This window comes from Lepisosteus platostomus, chromosome 14 (assembly GCF_059453375.1).
Source record: "Lepisosteus platostomus isolate fLepPlt1 chromosome 14, fLepPlt1.hap1, whole genome shotgun sequence".
NCBI lineage: Eukaryota > Metazoa > Chordata > Actinopteri > Semionotiformes > Lepisosteidae > Lepisosteus > Lepisosteus platostomus.
Genome location: NC_142624.1, coordinates 4,398,930 through 4,421,344, shown reverse-complemented (window position 1 = coordinate 4,421,344; position 22,415 = coordinate 4,398,930). Strand labels below are relative to the sequence as shown.

At 40.0% G+C, this 22,415-nt stretch overlaps 1 protein-coding gene and 1 long non-coding RNA gene across 2 annotated transcripts; both read left to right on the top strand.

Annotated features, from left to right (window-relative positions):
• The first annotated feature begins 1,162 nt into the window (after positions 1–1,162).
• Positions 1,163–15,653, top strand: retreg2 (reticulophagy regulator family member 2). The gene is made up of 9 exons (XM_088606632.1): positions 1,163–1,466; positions 2,860–2,963; positions 6,136–6,166; positions 6,870–6,999; positions 8,418–8,502; positions 8,631–8,768; positions 9,412–9,500; positions 9,650–9,785; positions 10,991–15,653. The coding sequence occupies exons 1-9, from the start codon at positions 1,201–1,203 to the stop codon at positions 11,644–11,646; spliced, it is 1,635 nt and encodes a 544-aa protein (XP_088462758.1). The 5' UTR covers positions 1,163–1,200; the 3' UTR covers positions 11,647–15,653.
• Positions 15,654–18,027: 2,374 nt separating this feature from the next.
• Positions 18,028–21,983, top strand: LOC148648755 (uncharacterized). Its single transcript, XR_015926455.1, has 3 exons — positions 18,028–18,214; positions 20,395–20,582; positions 20,898–21,983. It is a non-coding gene; the product is annotated as an uncharacterized LOC148648755 (long non-coding RNA).
• Positions 21,984–22,415: the final 432 nt, after the last annotated feature.

The following is a 22,415-nucleotide window of genomic DNA, read 5'->3' as shown; positions in this document are numbered from 1 at the left end:
TCAATAGTGGGTCCACTCTGTTATGTACAGTATTTTGGGATCCTTTGTAAAGAATAGCCCTAAATAACTCCAACAAATTATTAATTATTAATAAAGAAAATTGAATATTGTAATAATTAGTGTAATATTGCCAGCAGCCATATCACCCTTCAACTCACAACTGGCAGCCCACTGAAGCTCAGCAGGTGTGAGCCTGGTCAGTACCTGGATGGGAGACCTCCTGGGAAAAACTAAGGTTGCTGCTGGAAGTGGTGTTAGTGGGACCAGTAGGGGGCACTCACCCTGCTTTCTGTGTTGGTCCTAATAATGACAGGGACACTATACTGTAAAAAGGCGCCATCCTCCAGATGAAACATAAAACTGAGGTCCTGACTCTCTGTGGTCATTAAGAATCCCAGGGTGTTTCTCGAAAAGAGTGTAACCCCGGGGTCCTGGCAAATTTCCCATTGGCCCTCACCAATCATGGCCTCCTAATAATCCCCATCTATGAACTGGCTTCATCACTCTGCTCTCCTCCCCACTGAGAGCTGGTGTGTGGTGAGCATTCTGGCGCACTATGGCTGCTGTCACATCATCCAGGTGGGGCTGCACATTGGTGGTGGTGGAGGGGAGTCCCCATTACCTGTAAAGCGCTTTGAGTGGAGTGTCAAGAAAAGCGCTATATAATATAATAATAATAAACTTTATTTTATATAACACCTTTAAAGGTGGCTTCTCAAAGCACTTTACAGGATGACAATAACAATAAATAACAATAAAGATTTCACAAGATAAGACACAATTACAATTACAACAATAACAGTAGAGGAGACCGTGGAAGTTGTACTAAGAAGAGCAGAGGGGTGAAGAATGGAACCAGTTAAGTAAAGGCTTTTCTGAAAAAGAAGGTTTTGAGTCTGGATTTGAAGGAGTGTACATATATATAGGTGTAAGCAATTATTATTAATTATTATTAGAGATGGATAGGTGTCATAAAACGATTACTTTGTAATTATTGTGATGATAGAATCCCAAGTCAAAAGTTTTCTTTCTTGAAAGAGAAATAAAATATTTAAACCTTTTAAAGCACTGTCACCCCTGTCCAGCAGGTGTCAGTAATGAAGCCACGCAAGGGACCTTTAAGCGGGGTCACATGACAGGGGTTAACGTCCCCTCCTCCCGACCCCGTGATCTCCAGCACCATAACAACAACATTGGAAGATGGCGAGCGGGGAGGAGGTAGGAGCCGCGGTGGGTCGGGATCCCTTCATGTCCTCCTCGACGGACGCCTTGGAGGCTCTGTTCCCGGCCGGGGAGGCCGAGCGGGCGGCCGGGGACGGCAGCCCGGAGTTGCGGCGGCTCCGCGAACGTCTGCAGGGATTGCTGGCGCAGTACGAGCTCGCCGTGCTCTGGGTGCAGAGGCTGCTGGTGTGGGAGAGGCCACTGCACAGCATCGTCGTCGCCTGCACGCTGAATGGCGTGTTCTGGTAAAACATCTCATCCTTTAAAGGCTACCGGCCCTTTCTTGAAAGCCACGGACACCGTTATGCGGAACGGGGCGGGTCCAGCGCGTTTTAAACCCGTCCTGTTAGTCACGCCATGTAAGACTGCGAGTAACGGCACTGCGCACAAACGCATAAGCCGGGTGGTCGTTGCTCGGTTGTGATAAACGCCACTTTTAAAGGCAGAAACGGTGGAGTTCAGAGCCCGTCTTCTTTTTGTTTTGTTTTGTTTTGTTTTTTTTTAGTCGGGAAGGTCGTGCCTGCGTTTGTCGGCAAACCGTACTGTGAGAGAGAACCTGGGTTTAAAAAAAAATGTCTTGCAACTTGACAGCAGAAATGTCCATTGGCCTTCCTGTCTAAAACACGCCGCCCGGACATTTTAGAAAGAAAACTGCAGCGCATTTACTGAAAAAAGTCTGGTCCGTGAATGTATGGTCAGCTGCGAGTCTGAGAGAATGAAAATAGTGTTTATGACAGTCGCCTCAGTTTTTATCGCAGCTTAACAGGACAGAAGTGTTCACACACACACACCGGCGCGTTTGCTTAACTAAAATTAGATTGAAATACTTGAGTTTAAAAAATCCTGTGCACATTTCAATGCATCTTTGCTTCGTCTAGAAGCTGTTGGGGTGGCATTTTTATGAACCGCTTGGTTTTATTTGCGGTGCAAGTTTGTGGGTGGAAAGAGACTCGGAGACAGTAATGTCTTTGCTGTCACTCTCTCTTATTGACACTACAAGTTAATTGTTGTTTTTTTTAACTTGCTGACATCGATGCCTGTATGGGGTTTGTGGTAGAGAAACATGTTACCGTGTACAATGGGTTGGTTTGCTTGTAGGCAGCTGTATGCCAATCGAGAAGTTTTCCAACCAAAAGAAACTCAAAATATTGGGAGGGCTGTGCACCTTAATCATCTAACTTCATTGGGGGATTTGTGTCTCCATACCAAGAAAACGCTGATCTCAGGTAGGATAGTTGCAGATGTCCACAGTGTCATGACAGTCCCGTCCGGCTGTCGTTAATTACCTAGCTTCATAATTGAATTTGAGGTTAATTGCTCGCGTGAGCCAGCCAGTGCTTCCTGACCCCCAGCTGTGTCGTTTCAGCAGCGTGTTTCTAATCAATTAATTAGGCATCCGGAAAGAGAGCTCTTTTCTGAGGGGGGGGAGGCTTTTTCGTCGACTTGCATGCGGTTTTCCTGGTACAGACAGGAAGGTTTGTTTGGAGATTTTTTTGTCTTGTTTTTGAGTCCTCTGGATCGTGTAACTGTGATTCTTCGAAACAGCATGCATCCGCACATTGTCATGATAACCTATTATTTGGTGAAAGGATGTCATTTGTCAGCTTTCCTTTATTTTTTGTTCTTCCCTCTGTACAGGCTTCTGTCCTCCACGACCCTGAGACCCCTGTTCCTGCTAAGCCTGTCTCTGCTGGGGCTGGTGTTGCTGGAGAGGTGGAAAGACAAACTGCCTGCCATCACAGGTAAACTGGGACAGTCAAGCGTCTCGGAGCAGGGAAGGGTCAGAACCCTACCTGCTTTCAGCGTGCACAGAGGGGTAGTTTTACACACTGTTGGAGCACTCTTGATTCCTTAATGACCGGGATCCGTATATGTAATTTGTGGTAATAAACATTCCAGAAGCAGCTCTTAACTAATGGGTGGGACACAGTGTCGGACTGGAATGTGAGACGTTTGTGTGGTGCTCTTCTGTTTGTGTGTGAAGTTGTGTAGTTGAGAAAAAATGTGAGGAGCTCGTAGGAGGATGGTTAGGGATGGAAAGTGAATGAAAGCCTGAATTATAACGGGCTGGTTGTATTTTGTGTTTATATTGAAACTGTTCCTGATGGACAAGAAATAAAACTTTTTACTCAAACCCGGTATTTCAAGGGATTCTATCATCAATGATAGAGTGTCTATGATACCTATACATCTCTAATAATAATAATTACTAACACTTATATAGCACTTTTCTGGACACTCCACTCAAAGCGCTTTACAGATAATGGGGACTCCCCTCCACCACCACCAATGTGCAGCCCCACCTGGATGATGCGACGGCAGCAATAGTGGGCCAGAACGCTCACCACACACCAGCTATCAGTGGGGAGGAGTGCAGAGTATTGAAGCCAGTTCATAGATGGGGATTATTAGGAGGCCATATTTGGCCAGGACACTGGGGTTACACCCCTACTCTTTTCGAGAAACACCCTGGGATTTTTTATTACTACAGAGGGTCAGGACCTCGGTTTTATGTCTCATCTGAAGGACGGCGCCTGTTTAAAGCATAGTGTCCTGTCACTAAACTGGGGCATTAGGACCCAGTGAGCAGTGAGCGCCCCCTGCTGGCCCCACTAACACCTCTTCCAGCAGCAACCTTAGTTTTTCCCAGGAGGTCTCCCATCCAGGTACTGACCAGGCTCACACCTGCTGAGCTTCAGTGGGCTGACAGCTGGGAGCTGCAGGGTGATATGGCTGCTGGCTCTCTAAACCTTAGCTGTAGCTATTGACCAGAATATGGTTTTATATATCCTCATGTACAAAAATATTTTTTGTTGCGTTGTGACAGTGATAGTGAACCCTAAAAAAATTTAACAACTGCCCCCCAAATAAAGTTCAGATTTATTGAGTCTACAGAAATTCTGCTGAATTCTTATTTAGGAAAGAGCCCTTTGCTGACTTTGTGATAAAGTGGGGAAAAAAAGTACAATGCTTAAATGTTGGATTGGCTTCCATTTGGGATTGGAGTATTTTTCTCTGGCTTTTGGTCCGTGGTACCTAAGTGCTAATATGGCCCTCTGGAGGTTCAGGATGGTACTTCAACTTTCAATACCAAGCCTTGATACAGTACACCACCCTAGTTATGAGCTGCTGAATTATATTGTCTGCTGCTTATCCGCCCTTCATTGATCTCCCCTGATCAATTATCTGCCTTGAACAGGATGAGTCAGCCATACGAGGAGCTTAAACTGTATTTTTAGATACAACGTGAGCTGATTTGTTATTTTTGTTCCAGCACATTAATTGTGTGTTAAGCGAGCTGTTTGGTTTTGAAAAAGCTGTACCCCAAGAAGAAGCAATAAATGAATCGTGTCATTTTGTGTGATGGAAATAGGTCCTGCTGACCGATTTGACCTGACCCAGTTCTTTTTTGCTGTTGGGCTTTCAGCTGCCCATCTCAGTGTGGCTAGTTATTTGAAGTTACTCTTGCCTTTTGTTAACCAGTATTTAGTGGTGGTGGCAGCTGTTTCATATTAAGCAGCAAAATGTGTGGTGCAGGGCTCACTCTGTGTGTAGCAGCTTTCCAGGTGATGCTGTAAAAGTGTATTAATGAAACATGGCACTGACACGGTTATTAAATTTCTCCTCTCTTGACAATTTCCCATGATCTGAATATGCTTCTACTTAATTGTTCCAAAAATGACATCTGGCAGAAATCAAAGTAGAAGGCTAAACTGCTCAATATTTCTTTTTTTTTATAGGTGTAAGTGACTTGATTAAGTTTAAAGCACTGTTTTGTCTCATGTGTATTGAGATGAGTTCATTAACTTTAACATTTACATTATCCTGCATATCAAGTGGCTAGATACCATGCAATATGTTATTTTCAGCAGACACAGACATCGTGGTTTTCAAAAGAGGCAAAAATAACTGGGCTTCAAAATGATTTTCAAAACCTGGTTTATGGTGCCGAATATATTTCGGCCTTCTTCAGTTCAGCGAGTTCAAAGTTACTTTATTAAATAATGGGTTTAATTGATTTGTGATCAAGTTTTTTTTTCTTTGTTTGAATGTTCTTTTGTAACTATCCTGTCGCAAAGATTCAGTTTCCAATGCTGTACCTGCTATCAAATCATTCTGTGATACTGGGGAACATCTGCTATCAGTCCTTGAACAACAGAAGAGAGATCCTCATCAATTATGAAGTTGTACATGTAATGAAATGTAAAATATTAAAATTGATGGAAATGAGTCTGATTTAAACATACTTGTGCCAAAACACAGCAGTGACCGTTGGCTTGAATAATAAAAGACAAATACAAATTCTACACAAGATGCAATTTTGTTGTTTGTGGCACTGACATAAAAAAACAAGTATATCAGTCTGTGTTAATCTTTAGAAAATTCAGAAATAACATTTTGGAATTGAAAGGTTTTTGACATCTCTTTGATTAATCAATTGTTTCAACATTACCTGATCAGCGAGTAATTGGATGCAGGTGCTGAGGTGATTTAATAGGAATGTCAAGTAGGGTAAAAATACAAGAACAAAAATGCAGAAAGATACCAGTATACCCAGTTTGGATGTATACGCAGGCGAAAGAGCTGTGCATGTTACTTTTTGAAGTGACTAATACCTTATTTCACCTCAGTAGTCTTTTGAACATTTGCTGTGTTTTCTGGTCAGATATAATACTGAGGTAAAACTTGCACCATGTCATGGGAACTGTAGCTCCCAAATCTCCTTATCAACAGTATTGGTACGTACATGCAGTAAGGCACCATGACCCTAAAATTAGTCATCGCTAATAATATTACTGTAGAGCTTTTTTTTAAAAAAAGTATTAGTGAAGTATCCTTCTATCTATAGATGTCCTTCTAATATAACATTTAACATTTAATATTTTTCTTTTGCTTCTCCTGCTTGGGCTGCAGTTCGGTACCCAGAAGCCTCCGGAAGTGACACGTATGTACTCAACCAAAAAACATGTTCGCCACGTTCTCTTCAGAATGTCTTGAAGCACTTAATGTTACCTTTTTGAAGGCTGAGTAGGCCTGTAAATGGTGTGTAGTATGGCAGCGACAGTGGTTTTCATGTTTTGACAAATTGTTTGAACAAATCTGGAAACCATCATTGAGATGAGCGAGTGTTTGCATTTTCAATTTGTCGGGTTTTTCTTTTGAGTAGGACTTCTCAGTTTGTAAATTAATTTTAACTAAAGAAATCTGGGTACTTAAAATGAAACAAAGCACTATTTATATTGCATGTTGTAAATGACAAAAACAGTTACAGAAAAATAGGACTTCTTTGTACAAAGAAAAAACAACTAATAAACTTCAACAATTTGCTCCTAATACTAATACTTTTAGAAATTGTTAGTAGAAATGTACTGACATGTCTTGGCCTCCTATCTAATCTTTCTCCTACTGAAACACTCCTTGGTCATAAGGCCTCTAGCTAAATGTTTGAACCATTGAGTGACATCTGAAAACAAAGCTAGAAGCTATTAAAATATTTGACACATTTTTCCAAGCCTTGCCCCATTATTGTAGCATACATTGCATCCATTTTTTTGTCTATTTTTGTGTGTTTGGTGTTCTCTGCTGGGGAAAAAAATTCTCAATTGGAGTACTTTTGAAATGGGACTGGACTGTTTCTGTATCTTCAGAGAAAATATAGCAGTGCATCCCCGGCTCCTAAGTGTTCCAGAGCTTAGTCACCATCTGGCTGAGAGCTACCTGACCTGCAGCCTCTACATTCAAGAAATGCTGCAGTACAAACGGCTCAATCATGGCAAGGTAATATATCTCTCGTGATTAACATGATTGCATGATCAAGTGGATCGGGTCTTCATCTAAATAGATTTTTATCTAAAGTGATTGCTGGAGAACAAGCACTACATTTCCAGAATATATAGTTTAAACTTTGAAATGCCTAGTTCTACTTGTTTTGATATGTTCTAATGTATGGGATTTAAGATTTTGTCTGTACTCTTAATCTGTTTGTAGTGAAGATTGTTTTCATTCAACCAGAATCCATCCAGGGTATAACAGAATTTGTTCCAAAGCAGTAATACCTTATGTTTACTCCTTTATCATTGCTTTAACATTTTCCTTAATGTAAAAGAGTTCAACACAATATTTTGTAGATTTTAATATACAGTATGTTATACAGTATATAGTTCAGGGTCACAGGGGAGCCGGAACCTACTGTATGCAGCAAGCAGCAGACGTGAGGCAGGCTACACCCTGGATGGGACGCCCAGTCCATCTCAGGGCAGACACACAGACACAATCACAGACATGCACTCACTCACACCTAGGGTCTATTTTCCCAGGAGCCAGTTAACCTACCGGTATGTCTTTGGACTATGGTAGAAGACTGGTGCACCCAAAGGAAACCCCTCAAGAGCACAGGTAGAACATACAAACCAACACAGATGGCGGCCCAGGTCTAGAATAGAACCCAGAACCCCAGCGCTATGAGGCAGGAAAGTGAACCACTGCACCACTGTGCTATCCATATTATACATTATTTTAAATACATGTAAATATAATGCTTATTATCTGTCTTTTACCCTCTCTAACCATCTCTAAACATGGCATTACACTGCAGAAATTATTCATATTTCTACACGGATGAAAGTGATCTCTTTTTTTATCTTTAAGAGCCAAAACCCCTATTTTTGGAACTTATTCTTCTGTTTTATACATTATATTTGTTCTGGTTTACTCAAGCATGGGTGGATGGAAGATCACCTCAAGGAAAATCATGTTGCAGCTGGAAGTGGTGCAAGTGGACCAGCAGGTGGTGCTCTTCTTGACTAACGCTTCAATGTGGTGCAATCACTATGCAATAGGAAAATGCTGACCATCAAATCTGGTGTTAAACTGACACCTTCTCTACTGGTGGTTGTTAAAGATCATACAATACATATTTGTAAGAGCCTTAAATGTGCTCTTTTCATGAAGACTAGGTGTGTTAACCCCCACGTCCTGGCTAATTTCCACTTATTCGAACCCACCTTTATTTTACCAATAGCTGACCTTGATGGTTTTCTCACTTCATCACATTCATATGAATCGATTCCCATTCAATTTGTGAAGCTCTCGGCCTTCAGAATGATAGCTACTGTGTAAATACAAGGAATACTTGTATTAGGTGTAAGTGGTCTTATTCAGAATTAAGTATTGTGTTCTTTATTATGTTCTTTCAGTTCTGTGCGATGATGTGTGCAGGATGCTCAATTTTGGCTGTTGTTGGACATTACATCCCAGGAATAATGATCTCGTATATTATATGTAAGTAAATATGAGTGCATATCACTCTCTGACATTAATCCCACTTTTTAAATTGGTCATCTTATGGGAGGTCTCAAAACAAGATCAAGACAGTTTTTTTATTTCTGTTTCTCTGGTGTGTTCCGCAGTGCTGAGTGTACTGCTCTGGCCACTGGTGGTATACCATGAGCTGATTCAGAAGATGTACACTGGGCTAGAGCCCATCCTGATGAAACTCGACTACAGCATGAAGGGAGGCACGCAGCACCGCAAGCATGAGAAGAAAAGTAAGTCACTTTTAAAGAAAAGCAGCAGGGCAGCTGACAAAAGACAGAGCCAAAATAAACAGTCATTAATAGATTTAATGAAGGGCCTGTTTTATTGAATTGTTGATCCAATTTTATCCTAGTTTAATATTTACATTGACAGACTTTGTAACTATTTTGCATCAAAGGCACGGGCCATTGTTTGACTTAGGATCCTTGTAAACAGTGTATAGGGACTGAGAAAAGCCAAACAACTTTTCCCTTTTGGATTCCTCTAATTCTTCACTATTTTGGGCCATCAAAACGTATCAACAAGCAAAAGCTACAAAACTGTTAAATGTCAAATTTTCTAAAAATGACTGAGCTTTGCAGGCTTTCGTACCAATTCAGTGTGAGTAAATGGTAAATATATATTTCCAATCTGCATCTGTATTAAGCAGTTTTAGGTCTCCTCTTGCCCCCTTAGTCAGCAGCTCAGGAATCCTAGAATGGCTCAAACAGCTAATTAGTGGGTGTCTTTATTCTGTGTTGGTGAAATGCTTTTTTTTTAAGTAATACAGTAAATAAGGAGAGGGTGCAAGTCTCTGGTAGTGGATGTAAGGATATGAAAAACATATCTTGCATTTAAGAGCTGTGGTCTTATAAGAGTTAACATCTTGTGTAGAAATGAAAAAGGAGCCAGAAGGAAGTGAAGAGGCGCTGGCAGAGACCGAGAGTGAAAGTGAGGAGGAGCTTTCCTGTTTCTCTCCAACTGTAAGTACTCTTCCCATGGGTCTGCAAATAAGTAGGTCTTGTGTGCCACACTTCAGGATTCGCAGGCCTGTGTCTGTATCGGACTGGCCAGTGGCTTATTTATGTACTGCGGAAATAAAGGGCTGGAGTGCTGTTAATGTCTCTGCCAGGTGGACGTGAAGACGGCTGCTCTCGCCTTGGCCATCACAGACTCGGAGCTGTCTGACGAAGAGGCCTCAATTCTGGAGAGCGGTGGATTCTCTGTCTCCAGGGCAACAACACCACAGCTCACTGATGTGTCAGAAGGTAAACCCGTTTTGCTTCTCAGAAAAAAAAACATCCTGCACTTGTGTAGTGATTTCACAAAGGGTAGGTACTGTAAGTGAATTCATATGTCTGGGATCTTGAAGATCGTATAGCATTCACAGACTGAATGACAATGTCACTGGAATGACGGGTGTGATTCAGCAGGTTGGATGGTTTTTAGTCACAGGTTCTTGCACAAGGACTACAATTCCAAAATTCTGATTCTTTCATTCTCTAATGTTTGTGTCTTACTAAGAATCTTTTGGTTTGTAGAGACACAGTTTTTATTACACGTTTCACTTTAATAATGGCTTAAATAACGAGGTACTGTAACTGTAAGTTCGCCTGTGGAATTTGTGAATACCTTTTGAGATCCTGTCATTTTACCTTCAACTTCAAGGGTGATTTGAAAGACAAAAATTTCAAAAAGACGAATTTATTAAAAAATTGAGACCGTACGAAGAAATTCAACGTTTTGTAATGGCCAAGTCCAAGTGCAGACATAAACCTCATAGAAATGTTGTGGCAGGACCTGAAACAAACAGTTCCTGCTAGAAAACGTACAAATGTCACTAAGTTCAAACGGTTCATCGTGGAGGAATGGGCCAAAATTCCCACACAGTGATCTGAGGGACTGGTCACCAATTACAGGAAGCGTCTGTTTGCAGTTACTGAATCTAAGGGGGTGTTAACTTTTTCACACAGGGACAGTGGATATAAGATGACTTGTTTATGAAAACTTTGGTTTTCTTTATATTTCACTAGGACCCACTTGACCCCCATTTTGTCTAATGTCTAACACCTACATGGTCACGGAAGAGCCAGAGCCTGCTCCAGTAGGAACGGGTACAAGTCAGGGTACGCCCTGGATTGCATGCCAGTCCATCGCAGGGCACACACATGCACACCAGCACCAATTTTCCCAGAAGCCAATTAACCTGCCAGCATGTCTTTGGACTGTGAGAGGAAACTGGAATACCTGGAGGAATGCAGGGAGAACATGCAAACTCCATGCAGATAGCACCTCAGGAATTGCATACAGGGCCTCAGTGCTGTGAGGAAGCAATGCTACCCATTGTGCCACTGTGCCGCCTGCTCTGATAGCATCTCTGAAGATGTGCAGAGAGGTAGAAAATGTGTAAAGGGATGCATACATTTTATATATGCGTCTGTGGTTATCTTCCCCTTGTTTTATGTTTTTGCAGACTTGGACCAGCAGAGCATGAACAGTGAGCCAGAGGAAACCTTTTCCAAAGACTTGCCAGAGTTCCCCTCAGTGGACGAGTACACCTCGATCGAGCAGGGGTCCCCCCGAGGCTGCGTGGGCCAGCAGCTCGAGACCGCCCTGGCAGCCCCTCCGGGGCCCGGGGAGCAGAGCCCCGCAGGTTTCCTGATCCAGAGCCTGGCGTCCCCTCTGCATTTCGTCAACACGCACTTCAACGGGCACGGGAGGCCACCAGGGACTGGAGAGGAGGCTCAGGGCCAGGGGCTCTCCCTTGAGGCCCTGAGCGAGGAGATTGTCAGCACGGCCATTTCCACTGTGGTACAGAACACTCTGTCCGCCCTCCTGCGCTCCAGCGAGGCCAGCGAGGGCCCCTCTATAGCCGAATTCCTCCCTCCGGAGCCCCAGACGCCCCTGACTGAGACTGACCTGAAAGAGGAGACTGAAAGCCCTGCCCATGAGGCGACGGCACCTGGGGGCCTGGAGGAGGAAGATTTCGAGCTGCTGGACCAAAGAGAACTGGATCAGATGGACGCGGAGCTGGGCCTGAGCTCAGAGCCGAGGGAAGAAGAGCAGGAACTGACAGTGGCGCAGCCTACAGAGACACCCTCTTCCTGCCCGCAGACGGAAGACTCCTAGCTTTATCGCCAATTCGAAGATGCTTCTCCTGTTTCTAAATATAAGCATATAATTACGTACCAGGGTTTTGCTCAGTGAAATGTAGCCACATTCACAAGAAATTTAATTACAAATGTAATCGAGAGAGCGTGGTCATCGTAGCTGAAACTTTTACCATCGCAAAGAATTTGATTTGACCGGACCATGATTTATAGTATATTAGGTGGTAGGTTACTGAGAAAATTATGTTGGCAGTGTGCTGTGAAATGATTTGGTTTTCACAAACGTTTTAAACAAAGTTTGATTAAGGCTGTGTTTTCTGTCATGCCTGACAGATATGTTGACAGTGGACTAGTTTTATGTAAACATAACGGTAAGGTTATCTGTAATCTTTAGTAACCCGATGATGAATAATAAATTGTACATATACCTGAATTCATACATGTATACATGCCATGTACAGAGACACAAAATGGCATTTCTGGAGTAAGCAGCTTGTTAACATTTTTAGTCTTCTATTGAAACATTAATTGACAGTATGGCTGTCATTTTACAGAACAGGTCTTTACATTATGGAAACTGAATCAAGTTGCTTTATGGATTTGGAAATACAAAAATGTAACTTATTAAAAATAACATACATATATTTCCATCACTTGTATATACCTTAGTTTAGTGATGAGCGCAATGACATACACGAGTACACCATTTCCTTGTGAAATCATGTTGGTGACTTTCAGGATGGTATAAGGAAGTGATGTTTGTTCTGGGAAGGATAAGTAAATCTTGCCTGCCTGAGTACAGACTGCCTCATCGTTTGGCCATAGGCATGAACATATTGGTATTCTATCTGTGTACGCAGATAAAGAAATATTAGGAATCGGGGTTCCTGCGGTTTTGTAATGGTAAGCATCAATATTGTTTTTGCTGACCCAATTGAAATTGTCTGCAACATGCACGAGACTCTAGACCCATTCCTCAAAAGGTGGGCATTTTCTGTAGGTGTCATCTTGAATTGTGTTTTGTGAAATATGTCTGTTTTTTTTTTTTGCATGACTTTACCTCAAACCATAATAGGGATACATGGGAACAAGCTACCTTTGTCCTTGTGTAAGGAAGTGATCTTTCAGCTTCAGCTGATTCTGCGTTGGTGCACAACAGACAATGTATCTTGGGACAGGAGTACTTTGAGAACTCTTGGGTAATCTGAGATGTCTTCTCCCCCGTTGTGATGAAAATCACACCATTAAATGTTTAACATTTTCAAAAGGCCATGCCGGGCGTTCAGAAGCTCAATAGTTTTGTGTGTAGATGCTCTCTGATCTTAGGAGAACTTGAATTATGACATTTTTGGAAAGGGACATTTATTACTTAAAATGGTGACATTTTTCAAGTCTCCTTCTAGTCTTTTCACCACTATAGTAAAAAGAGACTTATCCATTGATATTGGTTTACAAACCAAAGTAAATATATTGAATCCTGTTATGGATTCAATATTAATACAGGCACATTCATACTATTAACTATTACTTATTTCTCCTGTTCTTTAAACTCCCTCATTTAAAAAACTCTAAGTTATCTGTTCGGCTTTGCACTACAATGGATAAAGATTACAAATCTAAATGATCAGATTTTTATATATATTCAGCCTACATAAATTTTAGTTATTGACTGAAAGTGGTGTTCCTCAGTTTCTGCCCTTGAGAGCCACAGTCTTCTAGGTTCCATCTGTTTATCCATTTTTTACAGTACTATAAAGCTTGCTGATCTGTTATCTTGGGCCAGAGTTGAAGAACAGAGCTACTTGAGCATTCCAAAATGACTATTCAGCTTTGGAACAAAAGTGTGACACCACAGTAGAGATGGCACTTTAAAATGTGGTCTGAGTATGTGTAGTTAGTTGTGCATCAGCTAAAGAAACAAATTAAGTGTGAAGTCTGGAGGGAGTAGAAGCTTAGTCTGCAAAACCTTAGGATCCTTGTGTTTTTACTTCCACTGAACAGTTTGTTTAATCTGAATGATTCAATCAGGCTTCATTTTTATCAATTGTTTTGTAAGAGAGGTAGAAGGGTTGAGGCTTCTAGGAATGCTGTTGCCTGTATGTTTCATTCTTCCCATATTCTTATACGATTGTGGATGTTATCTTTTAAAAAAGTAAGCATTTTACTTTGAGCTTGAAGATGAAACACATGCTTTGTGATCAAAAACACTGCTTTGTAACGTTTTTAGTAAGTCCGGGTATCATCCCCATCCATTAACTACGTGGAAGCCCATTCAAAACAGGAGGTACATATGTACGCAAAGGGGTGTAGGAGGATGCAACAAGCTCGCTACCCAATCATCTTGTTGAATCCAGTACCCTGAGATCCATGGATGACTAGCTATTGCCAAATGGCCTCCTCTCGTTTGTAACCTTTTGTAGATTATACTCTTATTTTTCAAACCAAAGTTAATTTAAATTAATCTAAATACGAAGTTATCAGGAAGGTGCTACCTGCTCTTCTTCTGACTGGTTGTGCTTTTATTTCAGTGGCCCCAGCATAGAGACTAAAGTGAATTAAGTATAATCTGCCACGATACCTGTTGTAAATGAAAACAACTTGATCCTGTCAAATCTTAAGAGTTTAGAAAAAGGGAAAATCCAAAATATAGCAGGGTATTGCAGATTTTTTTCTGTTCAAATTATTGATTGAATTGTGATTTGCGAAGTGTCAATTTTAAAATCTGCGATGTTTGTAAGAATTTGAGTTTGGCTGAAAGGAGCATGGCAATTTTTTATGTTTTCTAAATGAAAATAGTTATTGTGACTATATATGCAGCCTTGCATAGTATTTTGGCAAACCAAAAATCGGTTACTTACAGTAGTATTACGGATTAAACTTGGTAAGGAGTGGGAGTTTTTATTGCAAGCATAGTTTTAGTCCTTCCAGTTCTTTTTCCTACTTGTGTGGTGTATACCGGTTCCTTGATAGAGATCGGACTTTTTTTTTCTTAGATTCCTCAGTTTCCTTTGTATCTTCTCATTTCAAGAGCGCTCACATAGCCTCTTTTTAAAATTTCTCTTCAGATAGCCCTGTTGATTAATCATGGTCAGGAGGACTCCAGTGGAGGGGACAGAACTTCTTTCCTAACATTTGACGCATGGAATGGACCTTGTCTTGTGGGAATCTGGAAAAGTTGTATGAATTCAATGTTTGAAAAGGTTTGCCAGTAGTCGTTATTAAATCACTTTAATTTAATATTCAAAAACCTGTAAAAATTACTTTGTACACGACCTATAGTGCTTCTATTGCAAACGTAAAAGGCAGAGCAGTGCAGCCAGGAAGAATTGCCTCTACATCACTACTTGTTATAAAGACACAGTGGTAGTAAATCACCCTTTTGAAGCTTTCTAAGTGTTAGTACATTAATGTTCTTTACCTGCAGACCTTTTGTAATGATATTGTTTCCATCTTGCCAGAAGGCTTGCTACAAGTACCCATTGGTTGTTATCTGCAATTAAAAGATCTCAGTTTTTCAGAGTGATTTCTGATTTAATTGTCTGGGCATTGTTCACATTCTATGTAAGCTGATGTACAGTTTTGACAGTTTCACACATTGGCTAAAAAAAAATCAATTTATATGCCTGAAAGAAGAATATCTCATCATACGTCAGGATCTTATAGGGTCCTGGGAAGCCATGAAGGTCTTGTAGGTCACCTGTGTGATGTGTCATTTGTGTTTTTTAGCACAAGGAAACTCAATTGGGTTTTAGATCTTTACAAATTGATGTTTTAAAGGTGACTTTTACGCCTTCTCCAGAACCTGTAGTCCAATATATAGCTCCAGTTATACAGTATATAGTATTTTAGTAATGCATAGTATGTAAGAAACGGGCTCTGAGCATGCATCAAGGAATTGTTGCTGTAATGATCATCATGAAGTAATCTGGGGAAAGATGAATGTTTTGCCTCCGTTGTATAGTCTTGTAAACAGTCTTACAATTGTAACACAATAACAGATGAGAATTAAAGTAATAACGTACTGTACTCCGCAGTGAAATGTTTTTTTTTTATTAAACTCATTCTTCCATTGCCTTTTCTTTTACTAAATTCAGTTTTTCCAACAGCATCATCATTTTTAGTAGAGACGTAAATAGATCTGGGTCATTAATGGTGATGATTATTTGCCAAGGCAATTAAGAAAGTACACTGCACTGTTATGAGCAGTTGATAATAGCAGATTATTTTTTTAATGAAGATGCTGTTCTGAGACAATGTCAGTTTGGGCAAGTATCCTTTTTTTTTTAGATGTAGTGTATTTTGTTTAAAACAAATTTGTGCTAACTTACGTGGACAGCTCCGATTATACCTTCCTAATTTCTAAACGTTCCTTGTAACAAGTTCTCTGCTAAATCATGTCAGCTGTGAGTGAAACCATGAAACTACTACAGACCTTTGCACGTTCAGTAATATCACAAAGATGTTTTGTATTCAGTCTGTTTGATCGTATTGATACTTTGTAAACAGTTATACCTTTGTAAATGTAATTGCTGCTTGTGTTTCATACTGTATGTAAAAAGGAACCAAAATTCGGTACTTCCATACATGATAAGAAAATCATGAACTGAATCAGGCGTGCTGCTTTGTGGTTGTAAATATGACATTTTACCAGCACACATTTGTGCCAGTGATTAACATCATATTAATAAATATAATAATATAATATATTAATGTACAGTAGCATGCTTAATATAAATATAGATCTGTAATGAACCTGTTTCATTATTTGAAAATGGAAGATGGGGCAAGTTTCAAAGCACTATTTACTGGATTCATAATTTAAACATTTTCATCTAGAAAACGTCTACTTTCCTTGAGCCATTGGAAAAAGGCAATAGGGTAGATGTATTATTAGGCAGTTCTCCTATACACAGAAATAACATGCCTTTTTGTAGTGGTACATTTGAGTATACTTGACATTTTAGATTTCTTCGTGTCTTATTCATACCTAACCATGATGCATTTGGACAAAATGAAGTAATTAGGGTCCAGTACATTATTTTATGAAAGCCTAAAATGGTACTTAAGGTACTGTTTTTAGGTATCTAAACTTTTGGTAATCATCCTGTGCCTATCTGAGTAAGTTCCAATTGTATTGTATTCTACTTCCGAATTTCATTTCACTGTTTATTTGTAGTTTTTCCTCCTGCATGAATCTCACTTTCTGTGTTTCTGCTTAGTGCACTTCCACTTCTTACACATCGCTTTTAAAAAAGGCCCTGAAAATGCAATACAAAATATTGATGGTAGGCGATAGTACAGATATCTTGTATCAATGAAACTGAACCTACAACAGCAAAAAAGAAAAGAATGAGCATAAAACAAACAATAAACCAGTCAAGGAACTCACCCTCAGGATCCATGCAATTCTGAGGTCATTACAAAGTGCATTAGTAGTGCGAACATCCAGATGTCCACATATTTACCTTCACGCCTTTTTATAGATAATGCCTGTTGTTAACGCAAGTTGTTTCTGAGCATCAAAAGAAAGGGTATAACTGCAACAACTTCAGAAATAGTCATCTTCAGGGGGCATCCTGTGAAAGTCACGAGCGAATAGCCATCATCAGAAACAATATAACTTCTACACAATCTGCCCCCCTTAAAGTTCCCCTTTAGTTCCATTGTTACTCCATCTGATCTCCTGTGTAGTGGGACTGCTATTGCAAAATGCATGTCATTGCCTCACCCGGGTGGATACTGAACTGCACTCATGGGTGATATAGGGTCTCTCCCATTCACAAAGTGAAGGAGCAGCTTGAGGTCTTGTGTCGTGCTTCCGGAATGCTGTAACGTCAGATTGAGCCTGTAGGAAGGGTGACTGGTGAGGTCCCAGGACATACAGTATTCAAAGCACCACTGTGAAGTCAAGTTGCCTTCAATCACAAAAAAATGAGCTTCTGTAGATAATTGATTACGTCAGCTGTTTTCTGTTCCAACTGAGCTCTAAAACACCAGAGCTGATTGATGCCTTTAATTGAACAGAGGCGCAGATCCTTAGCCACAGAGCCACCCACTTTAATTTATAATAATTTATAAAGCATTATTTGGCTGATGCTTTTATCCAAATCAGCATATGTTTGTATCCATTTTTACAGCTTGTATTTTATCATAACCATTCAGGTGCCACACCCTGCTCAAGGGGACAACAGCTGTGTCTCATTTGGGATTTGAACCTGTAACCTTCTAGTCCAGCACCCTAACCCCTGCTACCTCACTTTCTTACCCTAATTTCTGATTGAACAGCTCTTAAGTGGTTAGTGTATGCTGACCTGAAAGAGGTGAAATGAAGTTTATTTTTCACAATAAGCTTTCTTTTTCCTTCTGCAGGGGTCCATTTGGATACATTTCCAGCAACACACCTGAATGGGGGCAGTTCTGAAACGCACAAATTGGTGTGGGGTTGATACCAGTTACAAAACACATGTGACCTTTTAAGACCCTAAAGCAAATTTTAGAGGGACACAGAGGGACAAAATCATGATCAAACGATTAGACTTGGACCAACCCATCGATCTTACCGAGGAGACGTGGTTTTGGCTGCAAAGGTAACAGGTTAGAGATTCGTGGTTGTGAACACTCGAGATAGCGAGCGACTGTGCTGACAGCCTTCTTAGGCGTGTTGAGTTGCTTTTTTTACTTGATGTTCTGCAGTTTACCACTTACAGTATATGTCCGAGTTTTTCACGTTAAGCATGAGTGATCAGTTCATCAAAACGAGGTCAAAAATATTTAATCAATATCGAATGTGCGCATGCTTCATTTCGGATAAACATGGGTGAATGATGTATCTTTTGACGCTTAATAACTTATAATGGATTTGTTTCCGGTACTTATTTCTGATTCCGTATATAAAAGAAAAGAAGTGATCGGCATTTGTACTTTACTTACAATTTGTAAGTTGAAGTTCAATTAGACGGGTGTTGTCGCACACTGGAAAAGAGAGGCAAGCTCAGCAGAATATAATATAAAATCACTATTTCTGAAAGTTGACATAAGTTGATGACTATGACTCGAATTTGTTCTTACGTTGACCTTTTACAGTATCTAATTGTACATTAATAGAATATAAACAAATTTAATTGTATAAATTACCGCCTCAAAAGTGCGTGTATTTCAGAGTCGGCAGACGATAGTTTGAAATTAGGAATTAAAATTCAAGGGCAGTTAGACAGCACTCCTCTAATAAATTCATGTATTTGAAGTCACATGTACTGTACAGTAATGTGGTCAATTTAATTTTAAAAAAGGAAGTGATAGCGCTCAATCTGCAAGTTAGTCGTGTAGTACCAATACGGTCCATCAGGTGGCAGCAGACGAAACATTTTATTATCTGAACGCCCATTGTGGCGAAGACGTCACAGCAAATGCATTTGTGCTGTAATCTATTTCTCATTTGAATTTTAAATATGGAAATAATGATTCTGAAATTGATTATGTTCTTTTTCATATTCATTTGGTTTAAAATTTTAGAACTGGGACATTAATACGAAGACTTGTTAAACATAACACGATTTGAGAACAGACACCTGTGTGTACGTTAAATATTCCATGTAATAGAATATGGTATACATGTGCTAAAAACGTAGCTTATGTTATAAACACGTCAAGGCTCTAAGCAGAATCAGACTGTAAGTAATGTGGTAGTCATGTCAGAACAAGTCACCATCTTAGTGATGCAAATACTGTATATGACAAATTTGAAATGATGAAAATTGGTAACAATGTCAAAAGAAAGGCTTCAGGTTTTTAAAACCCTTAAACAGAGAAATCAAGAAGTATATAAAGGAATTGATATTTCGGTTTATTTTACTATTTTGGTATGAATTAACTTTCTTTTTTCAGTGTGCCAAAAGCTATGATATTCCTCCATTTTATATCTGAATGTCAGTTCCACCTTCTTTTTTCTTGATGATAAATTGTAGTGATTACCAAATTGATGTTTTTATAAAAAGGGAATGTGAAATGTACAGTTATTTATAATACACTGTACAGTATATAGCCAAAATAACAGTGTTTTATAGTTAAACTTGGTCCTACTCAAAAATGCTTTTAGAACTGCATTTGGGAAAACTAAAAATTAAGTCTTGTTGTGTTCAAAAGCAGGTATAAATGAACAAATTGAGAGAATTTAAAGTTTACTGTGTCACAACTGTAATCTGCATTGGAACCTTTCAGTATTTAGAATACTAAACTAAAGAAAGTTTAAGCTGAAGACCTCGATTTCGGCTACCTTCCAGCAGCAAACCTGCTAGTTTAGGTTCCTGCTAGTACCCTGGTAGTTTCACAAGTTAACGCCATTATTCCAAAACTTTGATCCGCAGTTCCCTGTTGAATCTGGCTGATATGCCTTAGATATTGCTGTCAAGAAAGATAAAGTTTCAGAATAAATTGTGTACTTTTTCAGATTACCAATACTTTTGACCTTGTAGCAGAAAACATTCATTAGCATCTTGGGAAAAGACTGAAAGTGATACTAATGGCAAAACTGAATTTATTTACAAGTTCCTTAGCAGGTAACATGAAAGCTGAGGTCACACATTTCAGTCCTTAATCCCAGCTGAAGCTCTCTATCTGGAACACTCTCTGCGTTTTGTACATGTACCTGTCAACTTGAATTTCTAACCTAATGTCTCTCTCATCCTGAGCTGTTACCCTGGTATCTTCCTGTATGTTTAAGGCATAACAAAGGTAATTGTCCATGCTAAGCTTCATTATTTTCTGACAGAATGAAGAACCAAATGGATTTGGCTCACAATCTTTGTGATGAAGAAATTTCAAATGGTCAAATTGCCAGACTTTCAGAGATCAGTTGTGTGTCTAGCACTAGCACAGATTCTGTACAAGATGGAAATCAATTTGTCACAAAAAAAATGCTCCTCTATCTTTGAGTGCAGGAGGAATTCCCAAGGGCTGGTGAGTGAAATAATGAATATTTAAGTTTCTTCATAGTATCATAGTATTATACACTGTGTGTACTTAAAACAAAACAAATGCTATTTGTTTCAATAGTCATTTGTTGTTTTGTATTGGCTCTTACTATAAAATAATTATACTGTAGATACTGATACTTCACAAACATAATTGTGTAAACGTATCTACTTGTTAAGACTGTATATTCTGTATTGTTTTTCTGAGTTGGACTTGTTTCCTAAAAATGAGGATACTGCTCTTCGTTAATGTACAGTGCTTTAGAGAGAGGGGAAAAAAAATCAAATCTCTCTTTTTCAGGAGCAAGACTTTTGATTTGTAGTCTTCGGTCTCTTACATCGGGTTACACAGTGCTGCACTGAAGACTGACCTCTGCTGTCTGAAAATTGTACCGCTAATTTGGTTCAGAATGTGCCGGAAACAATAGGCTCGATTCTGCTTCATCGAACAAAATGCCCATTGTTCTGGACTGGTAAATAAAAACACTAAAACGATTAGCAGATTATTCGGCCTGGAGGGTTGTACTGTGTTTGTCTCCCTCCGTCAGATGAGGAAATGGTTGTTCTGAAAACTGTAAACAGGGCTAGAACCCTGGATGTTTGACCAATATAAAAACCTGGGAATGTCGCATCTGATCTGTGAAATGATCTAGAGTTTAGAAATACTCCCAAGCAAACCAATTACGGATCGATTCTAATTTTCTTTTTGCAACAAAAAATGTCTTGACTACAGAGGTTGCAACAAAGTTAGACGCAGATTAATGGTGAGTAGCAGGAGCTACACCTGTCACACCTGAAGTCTTGAATACCTAAAGTTTTAATCCTGGATTTGTGTGTCCTTAACTTGTTTCCTCAGTACATTACATTCAGTTGCTGTGAGCAATAGCCTTAACTTCTAATAGAGGTGAAATTCACCTAAAGGTGTATGTTTATGTACATGGGTGCCCATGAACTTGTTGGAGCTTTCTTCCAGAAACAGAAGCCTGTATCAGAATATGAATAGTCAAATTCGTGAATGGTTAATCATAGTCAGGTGCCAACAAGATGATCGTCAAGCTCTTGTCTTCTTCTTAAGGAACCGAGCAACCCAAACAGCCATATTTGTTCAAACTCCTGAAGAAGTGCTTCCTTACATTGGTTAAAATGCTGATTTTCTTTTGAAAGAATCTTAACAAGGCATGTTCTGTTCCAATTTCTTGAAGTGCTACACTGATGTTGCCCTCAAACCTCTTGATAATTCTCCAAGTACACGCAGTTGTCAAGAAGTCACCTGGTTGTGGTGGTACTTGAACAAGACCTGCAGTTTTCCCGCTCCAGCAATATAGGCCAGTAAACTAAAGCTCGGTGTGTGTGTGTGTGTGTGTGTGTGTGTGTGTGTGTGTGTGTGTGTGTGTGTGTGTGTGTGTGTGTGTGTGTGTGTCTGCAAGTTGCCCTTCCTGCTAAGGGGAAACTGAAGGTGTTGCAATACTGTCTGTGAAAAGAACCCAAGCCCTTTTCTTCCTTCGCCAGCTGGAACAGAGCAAGGTCTCAGCTTGGGTGCTGAGGCTGACTCCTGTCAGCCTGTGAATCAAAGCCGGTTGTCAGTCGCAGCCAAAAAGCCCCGCCACTTACAAAAGGGCCCAGACAAACACGGCTAAACCTCCGCTTAGCCTCCACTCTCCCCTTAGCTGCCCCTGAAGGAGGTTTCAGAGGCTTTAAATAAATAAATAAAAGACTTATCCATTCCTTGTCACTAGGCGGGAATAATAATTTTTTTTTTTTAAAGCAGTTGGACAGACTTTAAAGAAAAGGGTTGAAAATGCCAGCTTTTGTGTGCAAG

Bases quoted from the DNA above. Each gene is read 5' to 3' on its own strand.
- retreg2 (XM_088606632.1), top strand. From the start codon at position 1,201: ATGGCGAGCGGGGAGGAGGTAGGAGCCGCGGTGGGTCGGGATCCCTTC. The intron at 2,964-6,135 runs GTAAACTGGGAC...CTTGGGCTGCAG, and splicing joins CAAACTGCCTGCCATCACAG to TTCGGTACCCAGAAGCCTCC. The intron at 8,769-9,411 runs GTAAGTCACTTT...CATCTTGTGTAG, and splicing joins CCGCAAGCATGAGAAGAAAA to AAATGAAAAAGGAGCCAGAA.